The sequence below is a fragment of the Falco biarmicus genome, chromosome 3 (genome assembly GCF_023638135.1).
Source record: "Falco biarmicus isolate bFalBia1 chromosome 3, bFalBia1.pri, whole genome shotgun sequence".
NCBI classification, from domain to species: domain Eukaryota; kingdom Metazoa; phylum Chordata; class Aves; order Falconiformes; family Falconidae; genus Falco; species Falco biarmicus.
The window spans coordinates 84,310,569-84,329,822 of record NC_079290.1 but is presented as its reverse complement, the minus strand read 5'-3'; the positions used below and the strand labels follow the sequence as shown (position 1 = coordinate 84,329,822).

The 19,254-nt window shown below is 39.4% G+C and overlaps 1 protein-coding gene across 5 annotated transcripts in view; it reads left to right on the top strand.

Annotated features, from left to right (window-relative positions):
- CTNND2 (catenin delta 2) overlaps positions 1-19,254 on the top strand; it is a 681,093-nt gene that overhangs the window by 108,368 nt on the left and 553,471 nt on the right. For all 5 annotated transcript variants that reach the window (XM_056332605.1, XM_056332606.1, XM_056332603.1 and 2 more), the window contains exon 2: positions 16,587-16,720. In XM_056332605.1, the coding sequence (XP_056188580.1) occupies positions 16,587-16,720 (134 nt within the window). The remainder of the gene's footprint in view (positions 1-16,586; positions 16,721-19,254) is intronic.

The following is a 19,254-nucleotide window of genomic DNA, read 5'->3' as shown; positions in this document are numbered from 1 at the left end:
ACAACTTAAACATGCATATTTTTATTCTTTCCCATCAGTTAGCTATCTCCTGGTTAATATCATTTTGGCTAGGAAGAAATTAAAATAGATGATGTGTGCTGTGTAGGTACATTGGTTCAGTTGAACAACCATGGGAAGGGATTACTGGCTTCAGTTGAACAACTATGTGAAGGGATTAGTAATTTCCTAACTTTCAGACAAACTGAAAAGAAAATGCAAATGACATTTTCTCTCTAAGTCACAAGACACAGCATATAAGTAGACAGATAACCTCTTATTTTATGTCATTTACTGTAAATTGCTCAGTTCATTCCACAACATGTGGCTATAGGTTTTCAACCAAACGTGTTTAGAAGAGTTGTCATACTGATTGTCATTGTTGATTTTAATGTATTTCAGTTAAATCCAAACTTTCAAACTTGGTTCATGCACGTTAAATATACTTTCCAAAAAATTATGCATTAATGCCAGGACTTCTGCCTCTGCTTTCTGGCAGGCAGAGATGTAGACACAGTTTGCTACTCTGCTGGGTTTTTAATGCACTTCATTAGTTGATGTGTCAGTAGACATTTCTTTCAGTAGTTATTTCTATGAAAAACCAGATTCCATGCTCCATGCAGTACCACATAAAATATTCCTCTGTATACAGTTTAGAAAAATAGCTAGGATCATACTGATGTAATATCTGTTTGGTTTTCTCCATTAAACTGTACATGCTGTCATAAAGGTCAAAAAAGTTTGACTCTTGGGAGAGCTGGATTCAACTTTGGTCTGCTTCAAAAGGTTTCTGTTGTATCTTAGGTGAGATACTTTGTCTTTTTGTGCATCTGCACTCTGTAAAAATGAAACAGTAGCATTTTCTTTTCTCAGAGAGTGTTGGGTTGGCTGGTACAGTAATACTTTTTATGTCCCCACTTTAAGATAACCAGGTATGGCATATAAATTACTTAGAGAAAGTTTTATGGCATCTCAGATGCACACAGTGTCAGGAATACTATTGAATTTTGTGGAAAAACTAGACTGATCCTTACAAATGCACCATTTCATGTGACTAGTTTATTTTTTTGTTTGACTTGTTGGTAACAGAAGTTGTCTATTTTTCATGTTTACTTAGCATCCTTTGTGCCTCTGTAAACTTGTAATATCAGCTATATATTTCTCTTGTTACTATTTTAGTAGTTACAGTTTTCTGAACAGTCATGTACACAAAGAAAACCATGGCATTGGTACAAAGTCCATGCATATCCTAAAGCAAAACTGCCTGGATAACATGTTACTTTGTCTTCTCTCAGACTTCATAGCATTATACTTACCACTGCTTTCCTATGAACATTTCTTGTATCTTCTGATCCAAAAGATATATATTTTTCTTATAGTACAAGTTTATTGTATTGATAGAAAAATAAAATTTATATACATTTATATTTATATAAACAAAAAATCATTTTTCTTATAGACCTTAACTAAAATACCTTCACTCACCACTGCTCAGATATGACTGTTTATTAACCTACTGATAGGTGAGAAAGAGGGAGAAAGTGAACTGGACTTATTATACCAAGCGTGTTAAATGCAAAGAGCTGTACAGATATGATGTTAGAAGCAGTACATTGGCAGCAGTAAACCCCTCAATTTTAAAAGTCTATATGATCAAAGCTTATCACCAGGAAAGCAGGTACTAGCCAGCTTGTTGTATTCTAGTTTTTTCACTGATGGTGGAATTGGCAGAGTCGAAGTATCTACCAGACTAGGCTCAACTGTAGATGGTGGTGTGGGAAGAACACTTCTCAAGGAAGCCAGAAGTGGTCAATAGCAAGACTAATTCTTTGTAGGAGGCACTGAGTATACTTGAAGGACATGACTTGGAGTGGTGAACAACTGAGTACTGCCAGAAAGCAGAAGAAAGCTGTCCATGGGTATCCAGCATAATCAACTGCTGAGGCGGAGTTCCCATGTAAGAGAGAGAAATAATTTTGTACTTTGGCAGGATCAATATAAAAACATAATAAGAACATCAGAAATGGCTTAGGAAGCAAGAAAAGGCATAAAAAGTTAATAAAAACTTGTCTGGAGCAAGAAGCTTGGCAGTGATACTGCAGGGTTAGTAATGAATAGGGACAGTTAGAGATTCTTGCCATTTAAAACCAAATGACAGTATGGAGACTAAATGGATTTGGATACCTAAAGACTTTCATCACACATATATGCAGTTTTAAAAATTACATGATTTTGCTGTTCCATGGGAGAGATGATTTGGTCCAGGTCTAAGTACAGGACTGGGCAGGGAGTACCATGTTTGTGATTAGTCCTTTTAAATGGTGATCTTTTCTGATCTGCAGTTGCTGCTGTTGCTGCTCACAATCTGTTTGTTCCAGAAACTTCTGGATGTTTGCACTGTTTGATGATCAATGGGCTGTTTGCATAGTTGGGCTATCTTTTAACACACATAAAGTATTTTGTTCTTCAGGGTGGCTGGTTGACTGTATTTCATCTGCTTTTGCCACAGTAAAGAACTGGTTAACATTTACCCCTTATGCTAACAGCTATCCTGTCTAGACAATAGTTCATGCTAACTGCTACAGAAATTAAAGAAAGACTAAGGTTTTTTTTTTCACCTTTCTTGACCATGAAGTATGTTCAGGGAGCTTCTCATACCACAGCATTCTCTGTGGGGACGCATTAGGGTCTCAAAATACTGTAAGGAGTTTATTAAGCCAAACCCCCAGAATACTGGGCGATAAAAAATTATGTGGATAAATGTAAAATGATGCACTTATGGAGGAGAAAGGAGAGTATAACTTCCCAGCTTCACCTTTAAAACTATGGATCCTGAGCTCATTTTATCACACAGGAATCTGATGTGGGATTTGGTGCTTTTTGTGGGGTCTGGGATGTATTCATAAGCCCATATCAAAAGGAGTGAGCAGACAAGCAGCCACAGTTTCCATTAGGAGTACTGCTCAGTCCTCTGCCTGCCCACCAGGCAGCTCTGCCAGTATCACATCAGCAGGATACTGTATGTGGAAAGAGAGATAAGCACTGCAGTCCGTCTATCTGCAGACGCACCTTGGCTCTCCAGGAAAATGCTTAGGAAACATTTGATTGTCATGCTCATCTCAGGCTGGGGGAGGTGAATCCAGCCATTTAAAGGAGAAGACATCCTTACTCCAGCAGGTCCCTACTTCAGCGTGTAGTAAATAAGTGAGGAGACTTCATGCTCTTCTGTCAGCATTCTGTTTGAGGGATACACCCATGAGAGGAGTCCCAGAGTGACTGCTTTCTTGGTTGGCTAGTGGAGCCCTAACTGCTAGACACTGTGTCTCTGTAGATTAGTCTGGAGGTACGTTGTACAGTGTTGTATGAGGCTTGGACATATGCATCCTGCTGTCTGGGTTCTGGTAAAAGTGAGATGTGAGGCAAAGAGAATCTGTGCAATTCAGTATGATATATAAGTAAGCTCCTTAACTGGAGGAATTAGTGAGGAAGTAGATTAGTCCTGAGATTACACCAATACCAAAACTGTCTATCCTCCTTCAGGTTCAGAGCCATGGGAAACATTAAGAGTAGTCAGCATGAATCAGCCTGCAATTTAAATTTAAAGCAGTAGTAATAAACAGCCTATTTTAGCACATAGTGGATTACTTGCCTCAGAATCAAAAGGGCTGTGCTTTTGCTTTGCTATTTCTGTTCTTTGTAACAAACATGTGTCCTTAGGTGTTGGTGCCATTGACCTCATCTCTTGCATTACAAACTTTTTTTTTTTTCTCTTATTACTTTTGGTAGGGAATTGCTTCATCGTGGCGTGTGGTGGGTTGACCCTGGCCAGCAGCTAACCCCCCACCCACTTGCTTGTGAAATCCCCACAGCAGGACAGGGGAGAGAATTGGACAGGCAAAATTGAGGGGAAATAAGCTCTAGTGGGTCAAGATAAAGACAATTTAATAAGTGAAAGAAAAAGTAAGAAATTATGCAAAAGCACTCAGTTACCACCAGAACACTGATGTCCAGCCAGTCCCCAAGCAACAGCTACTTTGGAGAAACTGACGCTCACTTTTATGGCTGAGCATGATGTCATATGGTATGGAGCATCTCTGTGGTCAGCTGGGATCAGCTGTCCCAGCTGTGGTTTTTCCCAACCTTGCTGAGGGGCACAGTGAGAAACAGAGGTGGCCTTGATGCTGTGCAAGTACCATTCAGCAGTATCTGAAACACTGTTTTGATCACAAACCTAAACCACAGCACCACTATTTGAGCTTCTATAAGGAAAATTAACTCTATCCCAACCAGACCCAGAACATAACATCACTTAAATTTTCAAGTTACTCCCAGTTAATAAATGACCAATGAATAAAACCCAAACGAAACACACCATTATTATGTTACAGAGAATCACAGGATGGTCATGGTTGGAAGGGACCTCTGGAGATCATCTAGTCCAACCCCGCTGCTAAAGCAGGGTCACCTAGAGCAGGTTGCACAGTGTCGTGTCCAGACAGGTTTTGAATGTCTCCAGAGAAGGAGACTCCACAGCCTCTCTGGGCAGCCTGTTCCAGTGCTCTGTCTCCCTCGAAGTAACGAAGTTCTTCCTCATATAAAGAAGGAACTTCTTGTGGTTCAATTTGTACCTATTGCCCCTTGTCCCATCACTGGTCACTAGTGAAAAGAGTCTGGCTCCATCCTCTTGACATTCACCCTTGAGATATTTGTAAACATTGCTGAGATCCCCTCTCAGTCTTCTCCAGGCTACACAGGCCCAGCTCTCTCAGCCTTTCCTCATAAGGGAGATGTTCCAGTCCCCTAATCATTTTGTAGCAGAGGAGAAGGATCACCTCCCTTGACCCGCTGGCCATGCTTTTCCTAATGCATCCCAGGGAGCACTGCTGGATCATGGGCAACTTGCTGTCCCCCAAAATTCCCAGGTCCTTCTCTGCAGAGCTGCCTTCCAGCAGGCCAACCCGCAGCATGTACTGGTGTATGGGGTTGTTCCTCTCTCGGTGCGGGACCCTACACTTGCCTTTTTGGAGCTTCATGAGGTTCCTCTCCACCAAACTCTCCAGCCTGCCCAGGTCTGGCTGAATGGCAGTGCAGCCTGCTGGTGTGTCAGCCATTCCTCCCAGTTTTGCATCATCAGCAAACTTGCTGGGGGCACACCCTGTCCCTTCACCCAGGTCATTGCTGAAAAAATTGAACAGGACTGGACCCAGTACTGACCCCTGGGGACCCTGCTAGCTACAGGCCTCCTGCTAGACTGAGCCACTGATCACAACCCTCTGAGCTCTGCCATTCAGCCAGTTCTCAATCCACCTCACTGTACACTCATGTAACCCAAACTGCCTGAACTTACCTGTGAGGATATTGTGACAGACAGAGACAAAAGCCTCGCTGAGGTCAAGGCAGACAACATCCACCGCTCTTCCCTCATCTACCCAGACAGTCATTCCATTATAGAAGGCTATCAGGTTGGTCGTGTATGACTTCCCCTTGGTGCATCCATGTTGACTGTTCCTGATGACCTTCTTTTCCTCCACATACTTAGAGATGACCTCCAGGATGAGGCGTTCTATCACCTTCCCAGGGATGGAGGTGAAGCTGAGGGGCCTGTAGTTTCCTTGGTCAGTACCATCTACTCCTATGCTATCTAGGTTATACAAGACTTCCAGAATTCACTGTAGGAGTGTTTCTGGCTTTTGCTTACAGATATGCATTTTGCTGTGTGCTTGAGGATATTGGCATTGTCACTGAAATAAGAACCCCCGTTCCCTCGGTAACACCAGCAAACTGTTCTTTTATTGTATTCCATGAATGGAACAATTTTGCTTGATTTATGAATAGACTTTTCAGAAAAACTGAAATCAATTATTGTAAATCCTCACGCTGAGATCTCTAAAATATTGACAGAAGTGTGAGGTTTTGTGCTGGTTTCTCTTTGTGATTGTGTTGTTGACTCCAACTGTGAAATATTTTCATTAGAATTATAGGAGGTTGCTCAGTTCTCAGATGGTGCATGCTAGCTGTTCAGGGTAAATTCTTACAGTTTAGGTAGGTGGTTTCAGTACCAATGAAGTAGCAACATCTTTCAAGCTAGCTTGTGGTTTACAGGTCCTGATTAATCACTTACTCAATTGCTACAATATATTGACAGATAAAGGGGATGGGGGCAGTTGGCTGACATAGAACTCACTGTCTTTGTGGTTTGGGTCTGATCTTTAAATATTTGTGTACTCAGGAGTGGTGCTGACTCAAGTCTGAGAGAAAATAAACCAAGATATCTACAATTGGGCCATCTTTCGCTCATCTTTTTTTTCAAAGCCCTTTGGGCCAAGTGCCGTAACTTCTCTCTCATAATGTCATAACATCAGAGTTATAGTGCTAAAATAATTGGGAATGTTTTAGGATTTTTTTTGTTTGATTTTAAGGAGGAAGGCTCTATAGTAGTTCAAAGCATTTGAAATTTTAAGTATTACAGAAAAAAGCAAAACTGCCTTGTCTTATGGCATATTACTTAAACAAAACAGTACTTAACAGGATCATCTTGAACTAAAAAGTTTGGAAGCATTGCAGATGCCTTAAGCTCTAGGCAAGACTTCAGGTTTCATACAGCTTCCAGCACTCTGGCACTGGTTAATGTAGGTAGTGGTAGGAAAGTATTTGATGCAGCCTGCAGAGACCTCATACTGGCTACTGTGTGCATAACCCCCTTAATTTTGTTTCCCCTTTGGAGAGTAGGAAAATAGGGATGTTTTAATCAGACTCAGGGCAAGAGTAGAGAGTCCCTGAGGAAGAAACTTTTTTTCCTGTTGAGCTGTAGTCTTTGTATTGTTTCAGGAAATGCCTTTTTGAGTCAGGCATCTGTGGAAGAGGAAGGAACAGAAAGTTTCATATATACTGGCTGCATATATGCCAGCAATTGTGGTTTCCAGGTTAGGTATTACATGTTTATCTGTATGACTTCAAGGTAGGATAAGTCGAGTAAAGTGTTGGGAGAAGTTTGCCAATATAGCTACTCTTCAGTCAGGTTTTAGAATTTGCTTGTCTTTGTCCTTTACTGTGATAGTTGGGATCTTTTATATTTTCCACCACACTTCTGCAAAGAGCAGTAGGAAAAAAAACAACAAAACAAAACACGGAAATTTTATGATTTACTGAACCTGAACCTCAACTTTACCTAAAATTTGAAACTAGAGGATTCTTTTTCATCCACTTAAGAGGCTTAATACCCAAATAGTATGGTTGAATAACGGAGAATGCAATGCTTGACGTCACAAAAGAGGAGAGACAAGCTCGCCTGTCTTGGTGAACAGGGAATTGGATGGGTCTATGAACAATGAACAATCCTAGCAAGAAACTAGAACCCTTGCTCTTTGGAAAGCCCCTGTGATGGGTTAGATAGAATAAGAAGACTGCTGACTTGATCCCTCATATCCCTGGTCCCTAACGGAGCTTAAGCCTTTGCAAAGGTCTTTAAAGATATCATGTCTCCTTTAATTAATCTCTTTTCCCATCTAGTAATTTCAACCTAGGAGATATGTGCTTTAGGATGTTGTGATAACTACTTGGGCAATCTTAAGACATTTCGTCTTTGAGGTATTTGGCAGGGTCTGGCAGATTTTCTTATCTTTCTGTTGATGCAATGGATTATCAACCTATTTTTAAGAATACTTACCCAGCCACAAATTGTATCAACCTGTCAGCAAAGATAGGACAGTAGAGGAAATCTATAATTTCAGTGGTTATGTGTGCAAAAGGCCCATCTTCACAGTCTTCCTACCCTGTTTCACTGTTGAACAGCTGAAGGATTCAGCTTCATTGCAGAATAGTTTTAATACGTTAGTAGATATGTATCCTGCTGTCTCAGCCTTCCATCACCTCCACAGTCTGGTATTAGTAAGGGAATACAATCGGTTCTCTTTCTGCTGAAGCTGATTCCTTGCATACGTAAATCCTCAAGCAGTGCCAATTTCTACTACTTCTGTTTTAGATTTTATTCCAAAACACTACTGTAAACATTTTGGTTGGTCTAGATTGGCTTTACAATATGTAATAATGAGAATTATTATTTGGGCTATTTTTTCCTTCCATATCTGCACCAAGTATGACTTGTGATACAGGTAATAATTTGCAAGAATGGCCAGGGCTATTGTATTCTATGTTGTCCTAACTTACACCCACTGACGACTTAGTTTATCAGAACGACTCTGTGAACAGCATGAAAGCTGGTGGTTTTCATGATTTTAGATGCGAAACCTTTTTTTTTTTTCTTTTTTTTCTTTTCCTTGCCACAGTTATCCAAAGCTAGTATGTAAGAGCTATTCACGACTGTAGGGTTTCAAATAACAACTGTTGTTCACATATGCAGGGAGAAACAGAAGTTTCCTAAGGCAGTCATACAGTTACTATCATGAAGAATGTTGGAGTATTTAATATATTTATTTTGTAATTAAAACCAGCTAGAAACAGGATCAGTATTACTCCTTGCTTCTGAAATCTTGATATGAGTTACTGAAATCATAAACAGTAAATTTAAGTGTAGCCATAAACATGCAGTTTTAGGTAAAAAAAATAATGTGCTCCAGTATTTTCATTTTACAGTAAATCCCCATCATTTTGAAACAATAGCAAAAAAAGTAAGAGAAACTTTAATATGAACAATACAATTCTTATTATTAAATGGTAGTCATACTGTAATCTCTATACAGCATATCTAAGGTAGAGGAAAGGAAGCATTTCTAGATACATAATTGCATATTGGATTATTTTAAGTGATTGGTTCTTATCCAAGGCTACTTAAGTGTTATTCATGGTTCTCCAGACTAGCTCAGTAATAAGCCACATTTGATTGCTGTGCAGTAAGACAGCATAACTTACACTTTTATAATGAATGCTCTCACTGATAAATGGTTCATTGTACAAGAAAGACCCACTGGGGAGTACATATTCCTTACTGCAGTATCTTTTTATTAAAGAAACATATTTGGATTTTCTGATTTCACTGATTTGATGCAGTTGCCACTGTAGTGAGTAACTTGGGTTTTACCATAGATTTCCAGCCGTTGAAGAGCTGTTTTGTTTGTTTCAGGTTTTTTAACCTGTCTACACTTTCTACCCGTGAAAAGGTGATGTAACATTAGACTATGTAAACAGCATTAACGAAGTGACTTTAAAAAGAATATCAATCTAATATTTAAAAATAGAAGTCTGCCCCTGTAAGCAATACTCCCTTTTTCTTTAAGTGTACATTATAAAATAACTTATTAAAACAATGCTGTTTAAGTTGGAAAAGGAATGAAATGCTCAGTTTACAGTTGATGCTGCTACTTTTTCAGTTCTAGTTTTTTTTCAATGCTCTACATGGATGCAGTGAATGTAGCATAGCATTTCTGATGTGGAGGAGGAGGAGGAGAGTTAAGATCGTTGAAAGGCAGGTGTAGCCGCCCCATCTGAGAAAGAGTGGCAACATGTCACTGGCGAACTATGCCACCAAAATGCTTTTACCAGGGATGTCTTCATAGCTATACCTCCTTAGTTTCCTGCTTAATAAAGTGCTTTCCCAGTATGATTAAAATCAAAGTGTGCGTGCAAAATTAAGCTTTCAAGTGAAACCATAACATCTGACATTGCCATTTTCATGTGCGTTTAGAAATGACATCATTATTTTGTTTTACCTAAGGATTTATGTATGGTGTAGAAGGCACCTCTGTGTATTTGTTGGGTATGTACCTCTGTGCCTGAGTTCAGCCTGAACAGCCATTTGCAATTTGACCTTGGAACTAGCCAAGTTGATTGTATTGCTTCAGAGAAGGCATGAAATCCTGCTATAAGGAAGGGTAGCTTATTTTTTACTTACCTTCAGAGTCAAGAACCAACCCACTGACCCTCTCTGGCCTGTTTATCTTAGGAGTAATGCTTCCAGTAGGACTCAGGTCAGATTTTAAGTTTTTGGTGAGTAGTTCCATGGCAAAAGTTATTTTTAACCTGCTTTTCCAAAAGTCAATAATTTTTAATTCTGTCAACTGATTTTATTCAAATTTCTTTAAAAAACTTAATTCACACAAAGTGATAAAGGCTAAAAAGTTTCAAAACAAAGCCAACAACAAAAAGCAAAACAAGAAGTTTTTGTTGAAATTAGTTGTATGGATTGAGATGAATGCCTGGTAGTCGATTATGGAACTATAATAGGTGGACAGCAAAGCATAAAGAAGCGTTGCTCAGATTATTTTGATGGAGAGTTAAAGTAACCAGTGTACCCATGTAAACTATTGAGTTTCTTTGGATTCAGTTCCTCACTGAGCAGCGTCTGCCCATGTGTACTCCAGACAATAAACTGGTATTCAGTTACATAGCTTGGCCTTATTTGTATAATGTTTATCATACTGGTTTTCCATAGCTATATATTGTTGAGGTTTTTTTCTGCTTCTGATTTTGTCCAATTTTTTTAAATACTTCCACCACTGTACTTAATAGTGATTTAACAGGAATCTTAATGTGATGAGGCTTTCATTGGCTCATGAGGTGGTGACCGTGGTAGTTGCAGATTATAGCTGTATAGTGTATACAACCATAGATTGTATCCATCTATTCAGGAATCCATGTTGTCACAAGACTGAAACAAATGAACAAAAAACCAACAACAAAACCTACACACACACACACAAAAACAAAAAAAAGAAAAAAAAAGGAGAAAAAAGAGAAAAAAAAAAAAAAGAAAAGAAAAACCCAGGCCATTTCTGTCTACCTTTCTTGTTAAAGTCAAAAGCAGCTGGTGGGGGGTGGGTGGGTTGACCTGGTCGGGCTGGCAGACCCTACCCAGCCCCTCTTCAACAGGACAGGGGAGAAGGTAAGATGCAGAAGCTCCCGGGTCTAGATGAAGACATGGAGGTCACTGACCAGTTACTGGGAAAACAGAGTCGACCTGAGGAAAATACACTTAATTTACTGCCGATTGAGTTGGACTGTGAAAAACAGAGAAAAGCTAAAATAACTTCCCCACACCTCCACTTTTTTCCCCCAGGCTCAGTGTCCTCCCTTCACTCCCAAAGCCGCTGCCTCCTCCCCCCTGGGTGATGCGAGGGATGAGAATGGGAAGCAGTGGTCAGTCCATACAGCTCCTCTCTGCTGCTCCTTCCGCCTCACACTTTTCCCAGCTCCAGCTGGGCCCTTCCCAGGGGCTGCAGGGAACCACCGGCCCCGCCGGGGTATGCCCTGGGCCCGCGGGGGCATCTGTGCGGGGGCGCCCGGAGCCCCCTGCCCCCCTCCCGCTCCCCCCTCGGGGCTGGCCGGGCTGTTTCTCACCCCGTTGCCCTCAGCCCTGGCTGCCGGGCACCGTTTTGCCCTTTCTCAGCCCGGCTTTCCCCGAGGTGCCCGCCCGTGGCTGCGGGGCTCAGCTGTGCCCTGCGCTGGGGCCGGTGGAGCCGGCTGGAACCGGCTGGAACCGGCTGTGCCCGGCGCGGGGCAGCCCTGACACTGCCTCACAGGGGCTGCCACTGCTGCCAGTGCCTGCACCCGGTCCATGGGGAGAGGGTGGTTTTGTTTGGGTTTATAGGGTTGGTTATGTGGTTTTTTCTTTCGTTAAAGTGAAATAAAGTTTTTGGATGCTCTTAGAAAGACACGGGGGAAAAAAAAGGGGGGGGGTGTGTGTGTGCTGTCGAACTTGAGATAGAATTTTGCCAATGCTGTGGAGTATGGGAATTCATGAATGATTTATATCTGACTTCCCAGTATGTTCCCAAAAGGCTGGTAGTATTTTTCCTGTTCATCTATCTATGATCATCTAAGATTTTAATTTGATTCTCTCAGGAGCATGTGTATGCTCTGACTTGGAGAATCTCATCTGTATTTTTATGACAGTTAGGAAATATTGTTGCTGTTGTGGAAATTAAATGCAGCTGATGTACTTCTGTGCTATAGTTGCTCAGCTATGGTGTACTCTGTTAAACTGCTTAATTCTTATTTTTTTTCTTCTATTTGCTTTAGTTTTCCTTTCAGTTTGAGTGCTAAGCTCTCAGGAGTGAGGGTTAAAAAGCTATCAGCCAGCTTATTCTGTGGGGAAAAATGGGAAGAATTTGGGGTAGCTTTTCCGGAGGAGAGAAGCCAGAGCAGAAGGAAAGGTACAGTGGTCAACATGATGTGGGAGAATGTTTTTCTGAAGAAAACTGTTGGAATTAGGTTTTTGTGTCCATGCTGGGTAGTACAGGGAACACTAAGCGTACGTGCATTACATTAAACACTGAAGCAAGTTTGTTACCAGTAAGGCCAGTGGTGCCTGGAACAGAGGGAGGCGGCCAAGGGAAGCTGTGGTGAGGGGAGCTGTAAGGGACTGGTTATGTGTATTAAATATCCAGAATGACTTAGGGAAAAAAATCTGCCTTATCTAGAGATTTCGTAGTGGCCTATGGCCTTGGAGGCCTATTTCAGACATATTTTCTGTAATTCTACAGTACTGGCAGCTTTAAGTCTCATTAAAACCTGAGTCTGTCCGATTTCTTGTACTGAAGTCTGAGCTAAATTACAAGTCCATCTCTGAGCAGATGGACTAGTGCAAACACAGGCCTTTGCTGTGTTGGTGTTTGCTGTTGAAACACTGTTGCTGATTCATATATATATATATTTTATACAACTACCTTTGGTACAGTAGCTTCTCTGTAGCTTTTGAAAACGCATTCTGTGCTTCCTTTCTATATGGTATTTCTCATATGAATTTGTGTAATGAAAAAGTGTTAAAATATATAATGGTAACAGCTCAGCTGGATAACATCATGCTATAGATTCAGTGATGGATGATAGCTTACTAAGTGCAATTGGCTGCAATCTTTCCCCTTTGAACAATTGTAGTAGTAAACTAATGAGATAGATCTTTATCTATCTCATTATCTATAAATAAATAAATACCTTATTTATTTATGCACAATATATATGATATTATATATTATATATACATATATCTATATATAATATATAATCGATACATTATATAAAATAATGTATACATAACATATAGATGCACAAAACATTACTTTTAAAGTCAGAGACATTCCTTGTGATTTCTCTGTTTCTAGATGAAGAGGATATGCAATGTGCCTTTTTTTACCTCTCCCCCCAGCCCCCTTTGAAGATATGTATTTTTTAGAAAAACCCAAATCCTGGAAACATGTGGTGGTTGTAGAATACTAGCTACTTTTCTGTTCAGATTTTGAGCCTATTTGACAAAAGTACAGTTTATTGCAGCACTTGGTTGTGTAATCTGATGATTTTTTTTTTCATGTAAACTGATGCTTGCAAAATTCTAGATTACTAAAGCAGTTTTTGAGGTGTTCTTTGGTGGAAACAAAGTTTACAAAAACTTAGAGCCTAAAAATTAAAATTTGATAAAGTTGAATACAGTCCCCAGAGAAGTTCAGAATAACAAAAGGCAGTTGCTGCCTGTATGGCAGCGATGTAATGGTTTTGAACACACAGAAATTGGTGGTGTCTTAACAGTAGCTTAGTTTCGATCATAAAGCAGCTTCCCCATTGACCATGTGGCCTTGCTGTCCCTTTCAAATACACTTTAAATATTTTGGAGTGTTTGTGCTAGGGCAAGCATTTTGTGTAGCAGATAATTTTTTTTTCCAGCAACTCAGGCAGGCTCATTTCCCCCATCTTCCTGAAAACCTAATCGGAACAGAAAACCACCATGCTTTGGTGGGCCTCATTTGGATTTGTTCTTAGTCACAGGCCAAAACTAGTATTTGAGCCTGAGAATTTCACTTACTAAGATATGTTGTCAATTAATGTAAGCTTTAAATTACTGATTTTGGTATTCAGAAATAAATAAGATAGCCAATTAAATGAACATGCAGAGAAGGCATCTGGACCCATCCTGGTGTCCCATCTTCTCATTACATGTTAGACTTGAGGTCCTCCAACACAGGTCAGCTCTGCAGCAGCCCCACTCCCAGACATGCACACTTATCAAACCCCTGCTGATTTTACCTGATACAGCAAGGTGCACTATGGAAACGAGGGTCTCCTGGATTGCAGCAAGAGGCATTCCAGGTGGCATTTGTGTCTTCCCAGTCAGGCCCAGTAACTGTGTTCTGTGGTAGGGTGCTGGGGATGGGGTGAGCAGGTAAGTCATCTTAATTTGTCAGGTGAAGAGGAAAATTTAAATGGATGTCAAATGACAGTTACTCGCAGAGCTGGGAGCAAGACCAAGTTCTTGACTCATAGTCTTGTTTAGTTTGCTGGGGTTTACCTCCTTGGACTAGTATTTATGAAACAGCTGATTCAGTAGAGTCTCCCTGCCAGGGTCAGGCAGCCCTGGAGGAGCATGAGGGTGAGCTAAGCAGGCAAAGGGGCTTTTTCCAGGAGGCTTCTTTGCAACTGCAGATAAAGCGATCCTGCAGCAGGGGAGCTACTTTCAGCCAGTGTGTCTGAAATTGCTTAGCAGGCATCTCATTCACAACTGTGGTATTTCTTCCTGTCCCAGTGCAGTTGTAGTTCCACGTGTGTCCCTGGTGAGCCAGCCCGACTGGGAAGTACGGCTCTCCACCTCCCAGAGTGTCTGTAAGCATGGTAGGACCGCTTCGTGTGTCCTTACCCATATTCCTGAATCTGTGGTCTCTCTCGTTCCTGTGCACAAATTTCAGCTGGATTTCATAAGCTATGGAGTTGATAGCAGGGATTGTTGCACTTCGATGTTTTCTGCAAATATAGCTCTACAAAATTAACTGTTAGGCCGTTTGTATTTTTGCAGGTAAATTGCAATACAAAAAAAGAAATTACTTTGCTTTCTATTGTGATACTGGAGTTAATAATTTAGTAAAGAGAAAAATAATTAGATTGTTTGAAAGTAAGGTAATAGAATAAGCATGTTTATGTATGTGTGTACATGTCTTTTCTGTGGTACTTTACAAGAGAGTAGCAACTTTAATTGTATGCCACAAACTAGGTAACTTGTTAAGCTGGTTCCTTTGTTGCAGAAAATAAGAAAATACAATTCAGAAGTCCTTTTAGATTGAGGTATTGTACTCATATAGAAGTTTTGTACAGTGTACTTGTGGTAGAGGAAGACAGGTATATCATCTGAGTTTTTAAAGTTTAACTTCAAATAGTGTACGTGACTGGAGCAAGGACATTACTGGAGCAAAAGTTTTGGTATTTACCACTTTCAGTGATTTACTTACAAAAAGTGAGCCATATGAAAAGATGTAGCTTCATTAATTAAAATTATATGTAATCTCATTATTTAGTATATAAACTAATCTAGCCTGAGATGTAGGGAGATTTCTCTTATGAGAAATAATTGACTTTTTAATGAATAATCTGTATTTTTGTGGTTTTGTCTTACGTATGCCAGTGTCCTCAGTTTCAGAAAGCTTTTGGCACAGGCTACCCAGCTGGGCTGAATGGGTGTTCTTGGGCAGCACTGTGGCTTCAGAGCCAAAGCATTATAGAATGTCATCTCCCCTTCTTTTAGAGCCCTAATTTCCATGGCAGACTGGTGCAGGCATGCTTGCTGTGGGTATTGAATTTTATATTTCCTTTTACCAAGTTCCCTTTTCAACGCTTCGGGCTTCTTATTTCTGCAAGAAGAAGCTGTATTTTATAAGATCTGTGCTTTGAAAAGTAGAATAGAGCCAAGGCAGGCGTTCTGCCATTGATGTGAATGACAAGTGCTGTGCATGTAGGATCCCTCTGATGATATCCCTCTGAATATCCCCGTTGCTCTTCAGGAGGCCTGTCCAGCTGCCAGCCTGTGGGCCAGTTCAGTTACACAGAGTAATTCTGGCCAGCACCCACCTAAATGTGTTCTTATCCTAATTCATAACTTGCCTGCACATAACTATGCAAGCTGCCTCTCCGCTCCCTTTCTTCTGGAATGTGGCACAACTTGCCTGCAGAGCTGTACCTATGGTGACGTTTAAAAAGAGATGGTACACTGTAGCTCAGCTGTCAGAAAGATAAATCTTTCCAGTCTCACCGCTGTTTTGCTCTCTAAAAAAGAATACTAGAAATGCCTTTAAGTGCTAAGAATCCTTTTTTTTTTTAACAGGTCTCTAAAAATGACTTAACTTCTGTACTGTTTTTCTCAAAAATACTCTGATAAAATGTTTTCAAAATCACCTTCTAGACTAGATGAAAGTTCAATTTCATTACCTAGGCTTACAATATAGTACATACTAAATAATCACACGTTAGAAAGTCAACACTAGATGTCTTATGTTTCTCTCATGTATCATTTGTTCATTTTCTGTTTGCAAAGCATTTCATGATTCATTACTTTCATGACATTGTAATTTCATGTTGGATGCTACCACTGGAGTAGTATACAAAAATCACAGCTGTAAATTATATGAATCCTCTCTAAATGTACTGTGGTGAATATTTTGGAGTAACTCTGGGAGATCATTTAATATTTTCTTTTATAATTAAATTAGAACTAGTTTTAGTTTTAAATAAGTGATACAGTAATTCTATATTATTGAACAGAAGCATGTTCTACAATTTTTTCCTTAACATTAGTATTTTTATTCTTACATGCATATGATGTCTGATAAGTATCAGGTTTCTAATAACAAAATCACTCTCTTGTTTTTCCAATACTGCAGAAAATATGCCTGTTCCAGACCAGCCCTCGTCTTCTGACAAGACAAGTTCCCTTAGTCCTGTGTTGAACACATCCAATGGCGATGGCTCTGAAACTGAGACAACCTCTGCCATTCTAGCTTCAGTTAAAGAACAGGTATGCAAGCGCTGCATCTGCAGGCTAGAAAACAGTAATATGATTTAGTTCTTTTTTTCAGAAAGGTTTCATAGCTGGTATCTGAATCATTTTGTTCATAGATGCATATTGCAAAGAATGTTAAATATTTCTTCATGTCAGTATACTTCTGTGTTCTGTCCTAAAATAAATTTAACATAATTTAATCAAATTGTTCATTTTATTCTCCACTTTCACTCTGTGTTGTGAATGGGGGTTTTCAGGCATCTCTCCTTGTTGTCAATTTGCACGTGAAGTTATAGCACATAGGCATGGCATATAAGAACTATAGACAAATTAATAGTTGTAGATGTTATCCTAGACTTTTTAGTTAAAAGGATTTAAAAGAAAATTAAAATTTAACATATACATTTTTTTTTGTGTAAAACTTGATTCTTTTAGGGCAAAATTGGGTAGGGACAGAGACTATAAGCCTTGGATGATTAAAACCAAAGGTATTAGAAATTTTTGAAAGAAAGATCTTTAGTGTGATTCTCTGCTCAATTCTAACAAGTCAGGTTTGGACATCTTAATCTAAATTTTTGTGGACCAAGTATCTAAATTTTTGCTTAGTGCCTGTTTGTACAACAGGAGATGGTTAATATTGCAGTTCATGCAAACAGCTGGTTTTCATTGTTACGCTGTTTGGCTCACCAGCAGCAGCAGGTATTCCAAAGAGAGACGTCAAAAAATAGCTGCTTTTAGTCTGCTTTCTCCTTGCTGAATGTGTCTAAATTATTTCTCCAATTATAGTGATCTCTCCATGCCTAAGACATTCAGTGCTTTTTTATTAAAATTATACATTAATTTATCTTATGATATCTAACACCATTGGAGTAATAGCTGTTGAATCATTGGGCTTTTATAAAAATTATGACCTTGCTCTTCATTTTTTCTTCTTGAAATGTACCAGTTCTCTATTTTGGTGTTGAAGGTTTGTCCTATTTTCTGGTTCTTAAGAGGAGTGCAAGAAAGAAAAGTTGTAACATGGAGTTTTGTCTTAAGATTTATGGCATGTTGTTGTATTTGATTTAGCCATGGTTTAGGTGTTTGTTTCTCTTCCAGGACAGTCTTATTACTTGGGCATGTACCAGTGTTTTAGCCTGTGTTACTGTACTATTGTGAAGAAAAATACCTGCCTTAGCTTTTGACTTCTGATGTTGAAAAAGTGTGCAGGGAAATTACAGAGGTAGAAGATATGCTGCTCTGCCTGTTAGAATCTGAAACACGATACTGAATAGTGTTCTCTGTTGTTGGGTTTTGTAATGATATTACTAATTCATATCTGGTTATGTAGTTTGCAACTGAACCTCCCACCCCTGTAAATCAGTGAATTGAGTACTAGAGGGGATCAGTGCTGAATGCACTAGATGAAAAGGATCTTAAGTGGTAAAGTATTAGCAAAGTCATTTCTGATTCCTGTGAACTACAGCGAAAAGGAACCTGTAACAAAGGAGTTCTGCATTCCCTTATTACCAAGAACAGCCTAGCCAGATAACGTAAGGTACTGCTGACTAGAGAAGATAATCTCTTTAAATATTGTGGTTTAAGGTACCAAAATTTCACAGGTGTCCTGTTAAGTAAACTTCTTTCTTGATAGGTGATCTCTAGTCAGCTTGAAGCTTGTCTTGAAGCTGGAAAACTGTACTAAGATAAAAAATGAGACTGTTTTGTTTTGGTTTTTTTTTAATCTGAATGCGTTCCTCAGACTGTATGGTGACTTCAGTAAATTTGGCTTAATGGCACACATTTATGTTCAGCCGCAGTCACTACTGGGAAAACCATGTAACTCCAATATTCTTTTACTTATTTTCTAGTAAAGATTTGAAAGAAAGAAAAAACACACACACACACACACAAAAACCCAAAAAACCCACCAAAAAACCCCCAAAAACAAAAAAAAAAACCCACAAAAAAACTCCAAACCTACTTTTGGGATTTTTCTGTTCCCCACAGTATTTTGTATTTTGACAGAATTCCATTATTTAATGTTCTGTTGGAAGAATTCTAGGTATTGCCACCATCCTGTGCTTCAGGCAGATGAAATGCACTACACTGATTCTGCATTAGGGGAGTAAATGAAGTAAATTTCTAACTGTTCAGATGGGTAGTCCTCTGCTTTTTTAGAAGAAAGTACTAATTACTTTACTGCCTGGTATGTGATGTTGCTTTATGTGCCCTTTGACTGTAGACCAAAATATACTTAGAGTTTCGGAAATACGAACACAGACAATTATTCAAAAGTACTACTAACTAAGGAAAAGATTATTGAGTTCATAATTAAGGTATGTTTTGATGAATTAAATATGTTACATTTTCTTCACCTGTGCTGATGCTTAACTTTAAATAAAGTTCCCTTTTTTAATTCTCTTGGAACACTTGTGGCAACTTCATGTTTTACTTCTCATGAAATAACTGGAATAGTGTCCTTGAGTGACTGCAACAGATTAAGTGGTGGAATTTATGATATTGATGTCTGTGATAGGTGTTTGCAGTCTTTGAAGAAGGCAGGATAC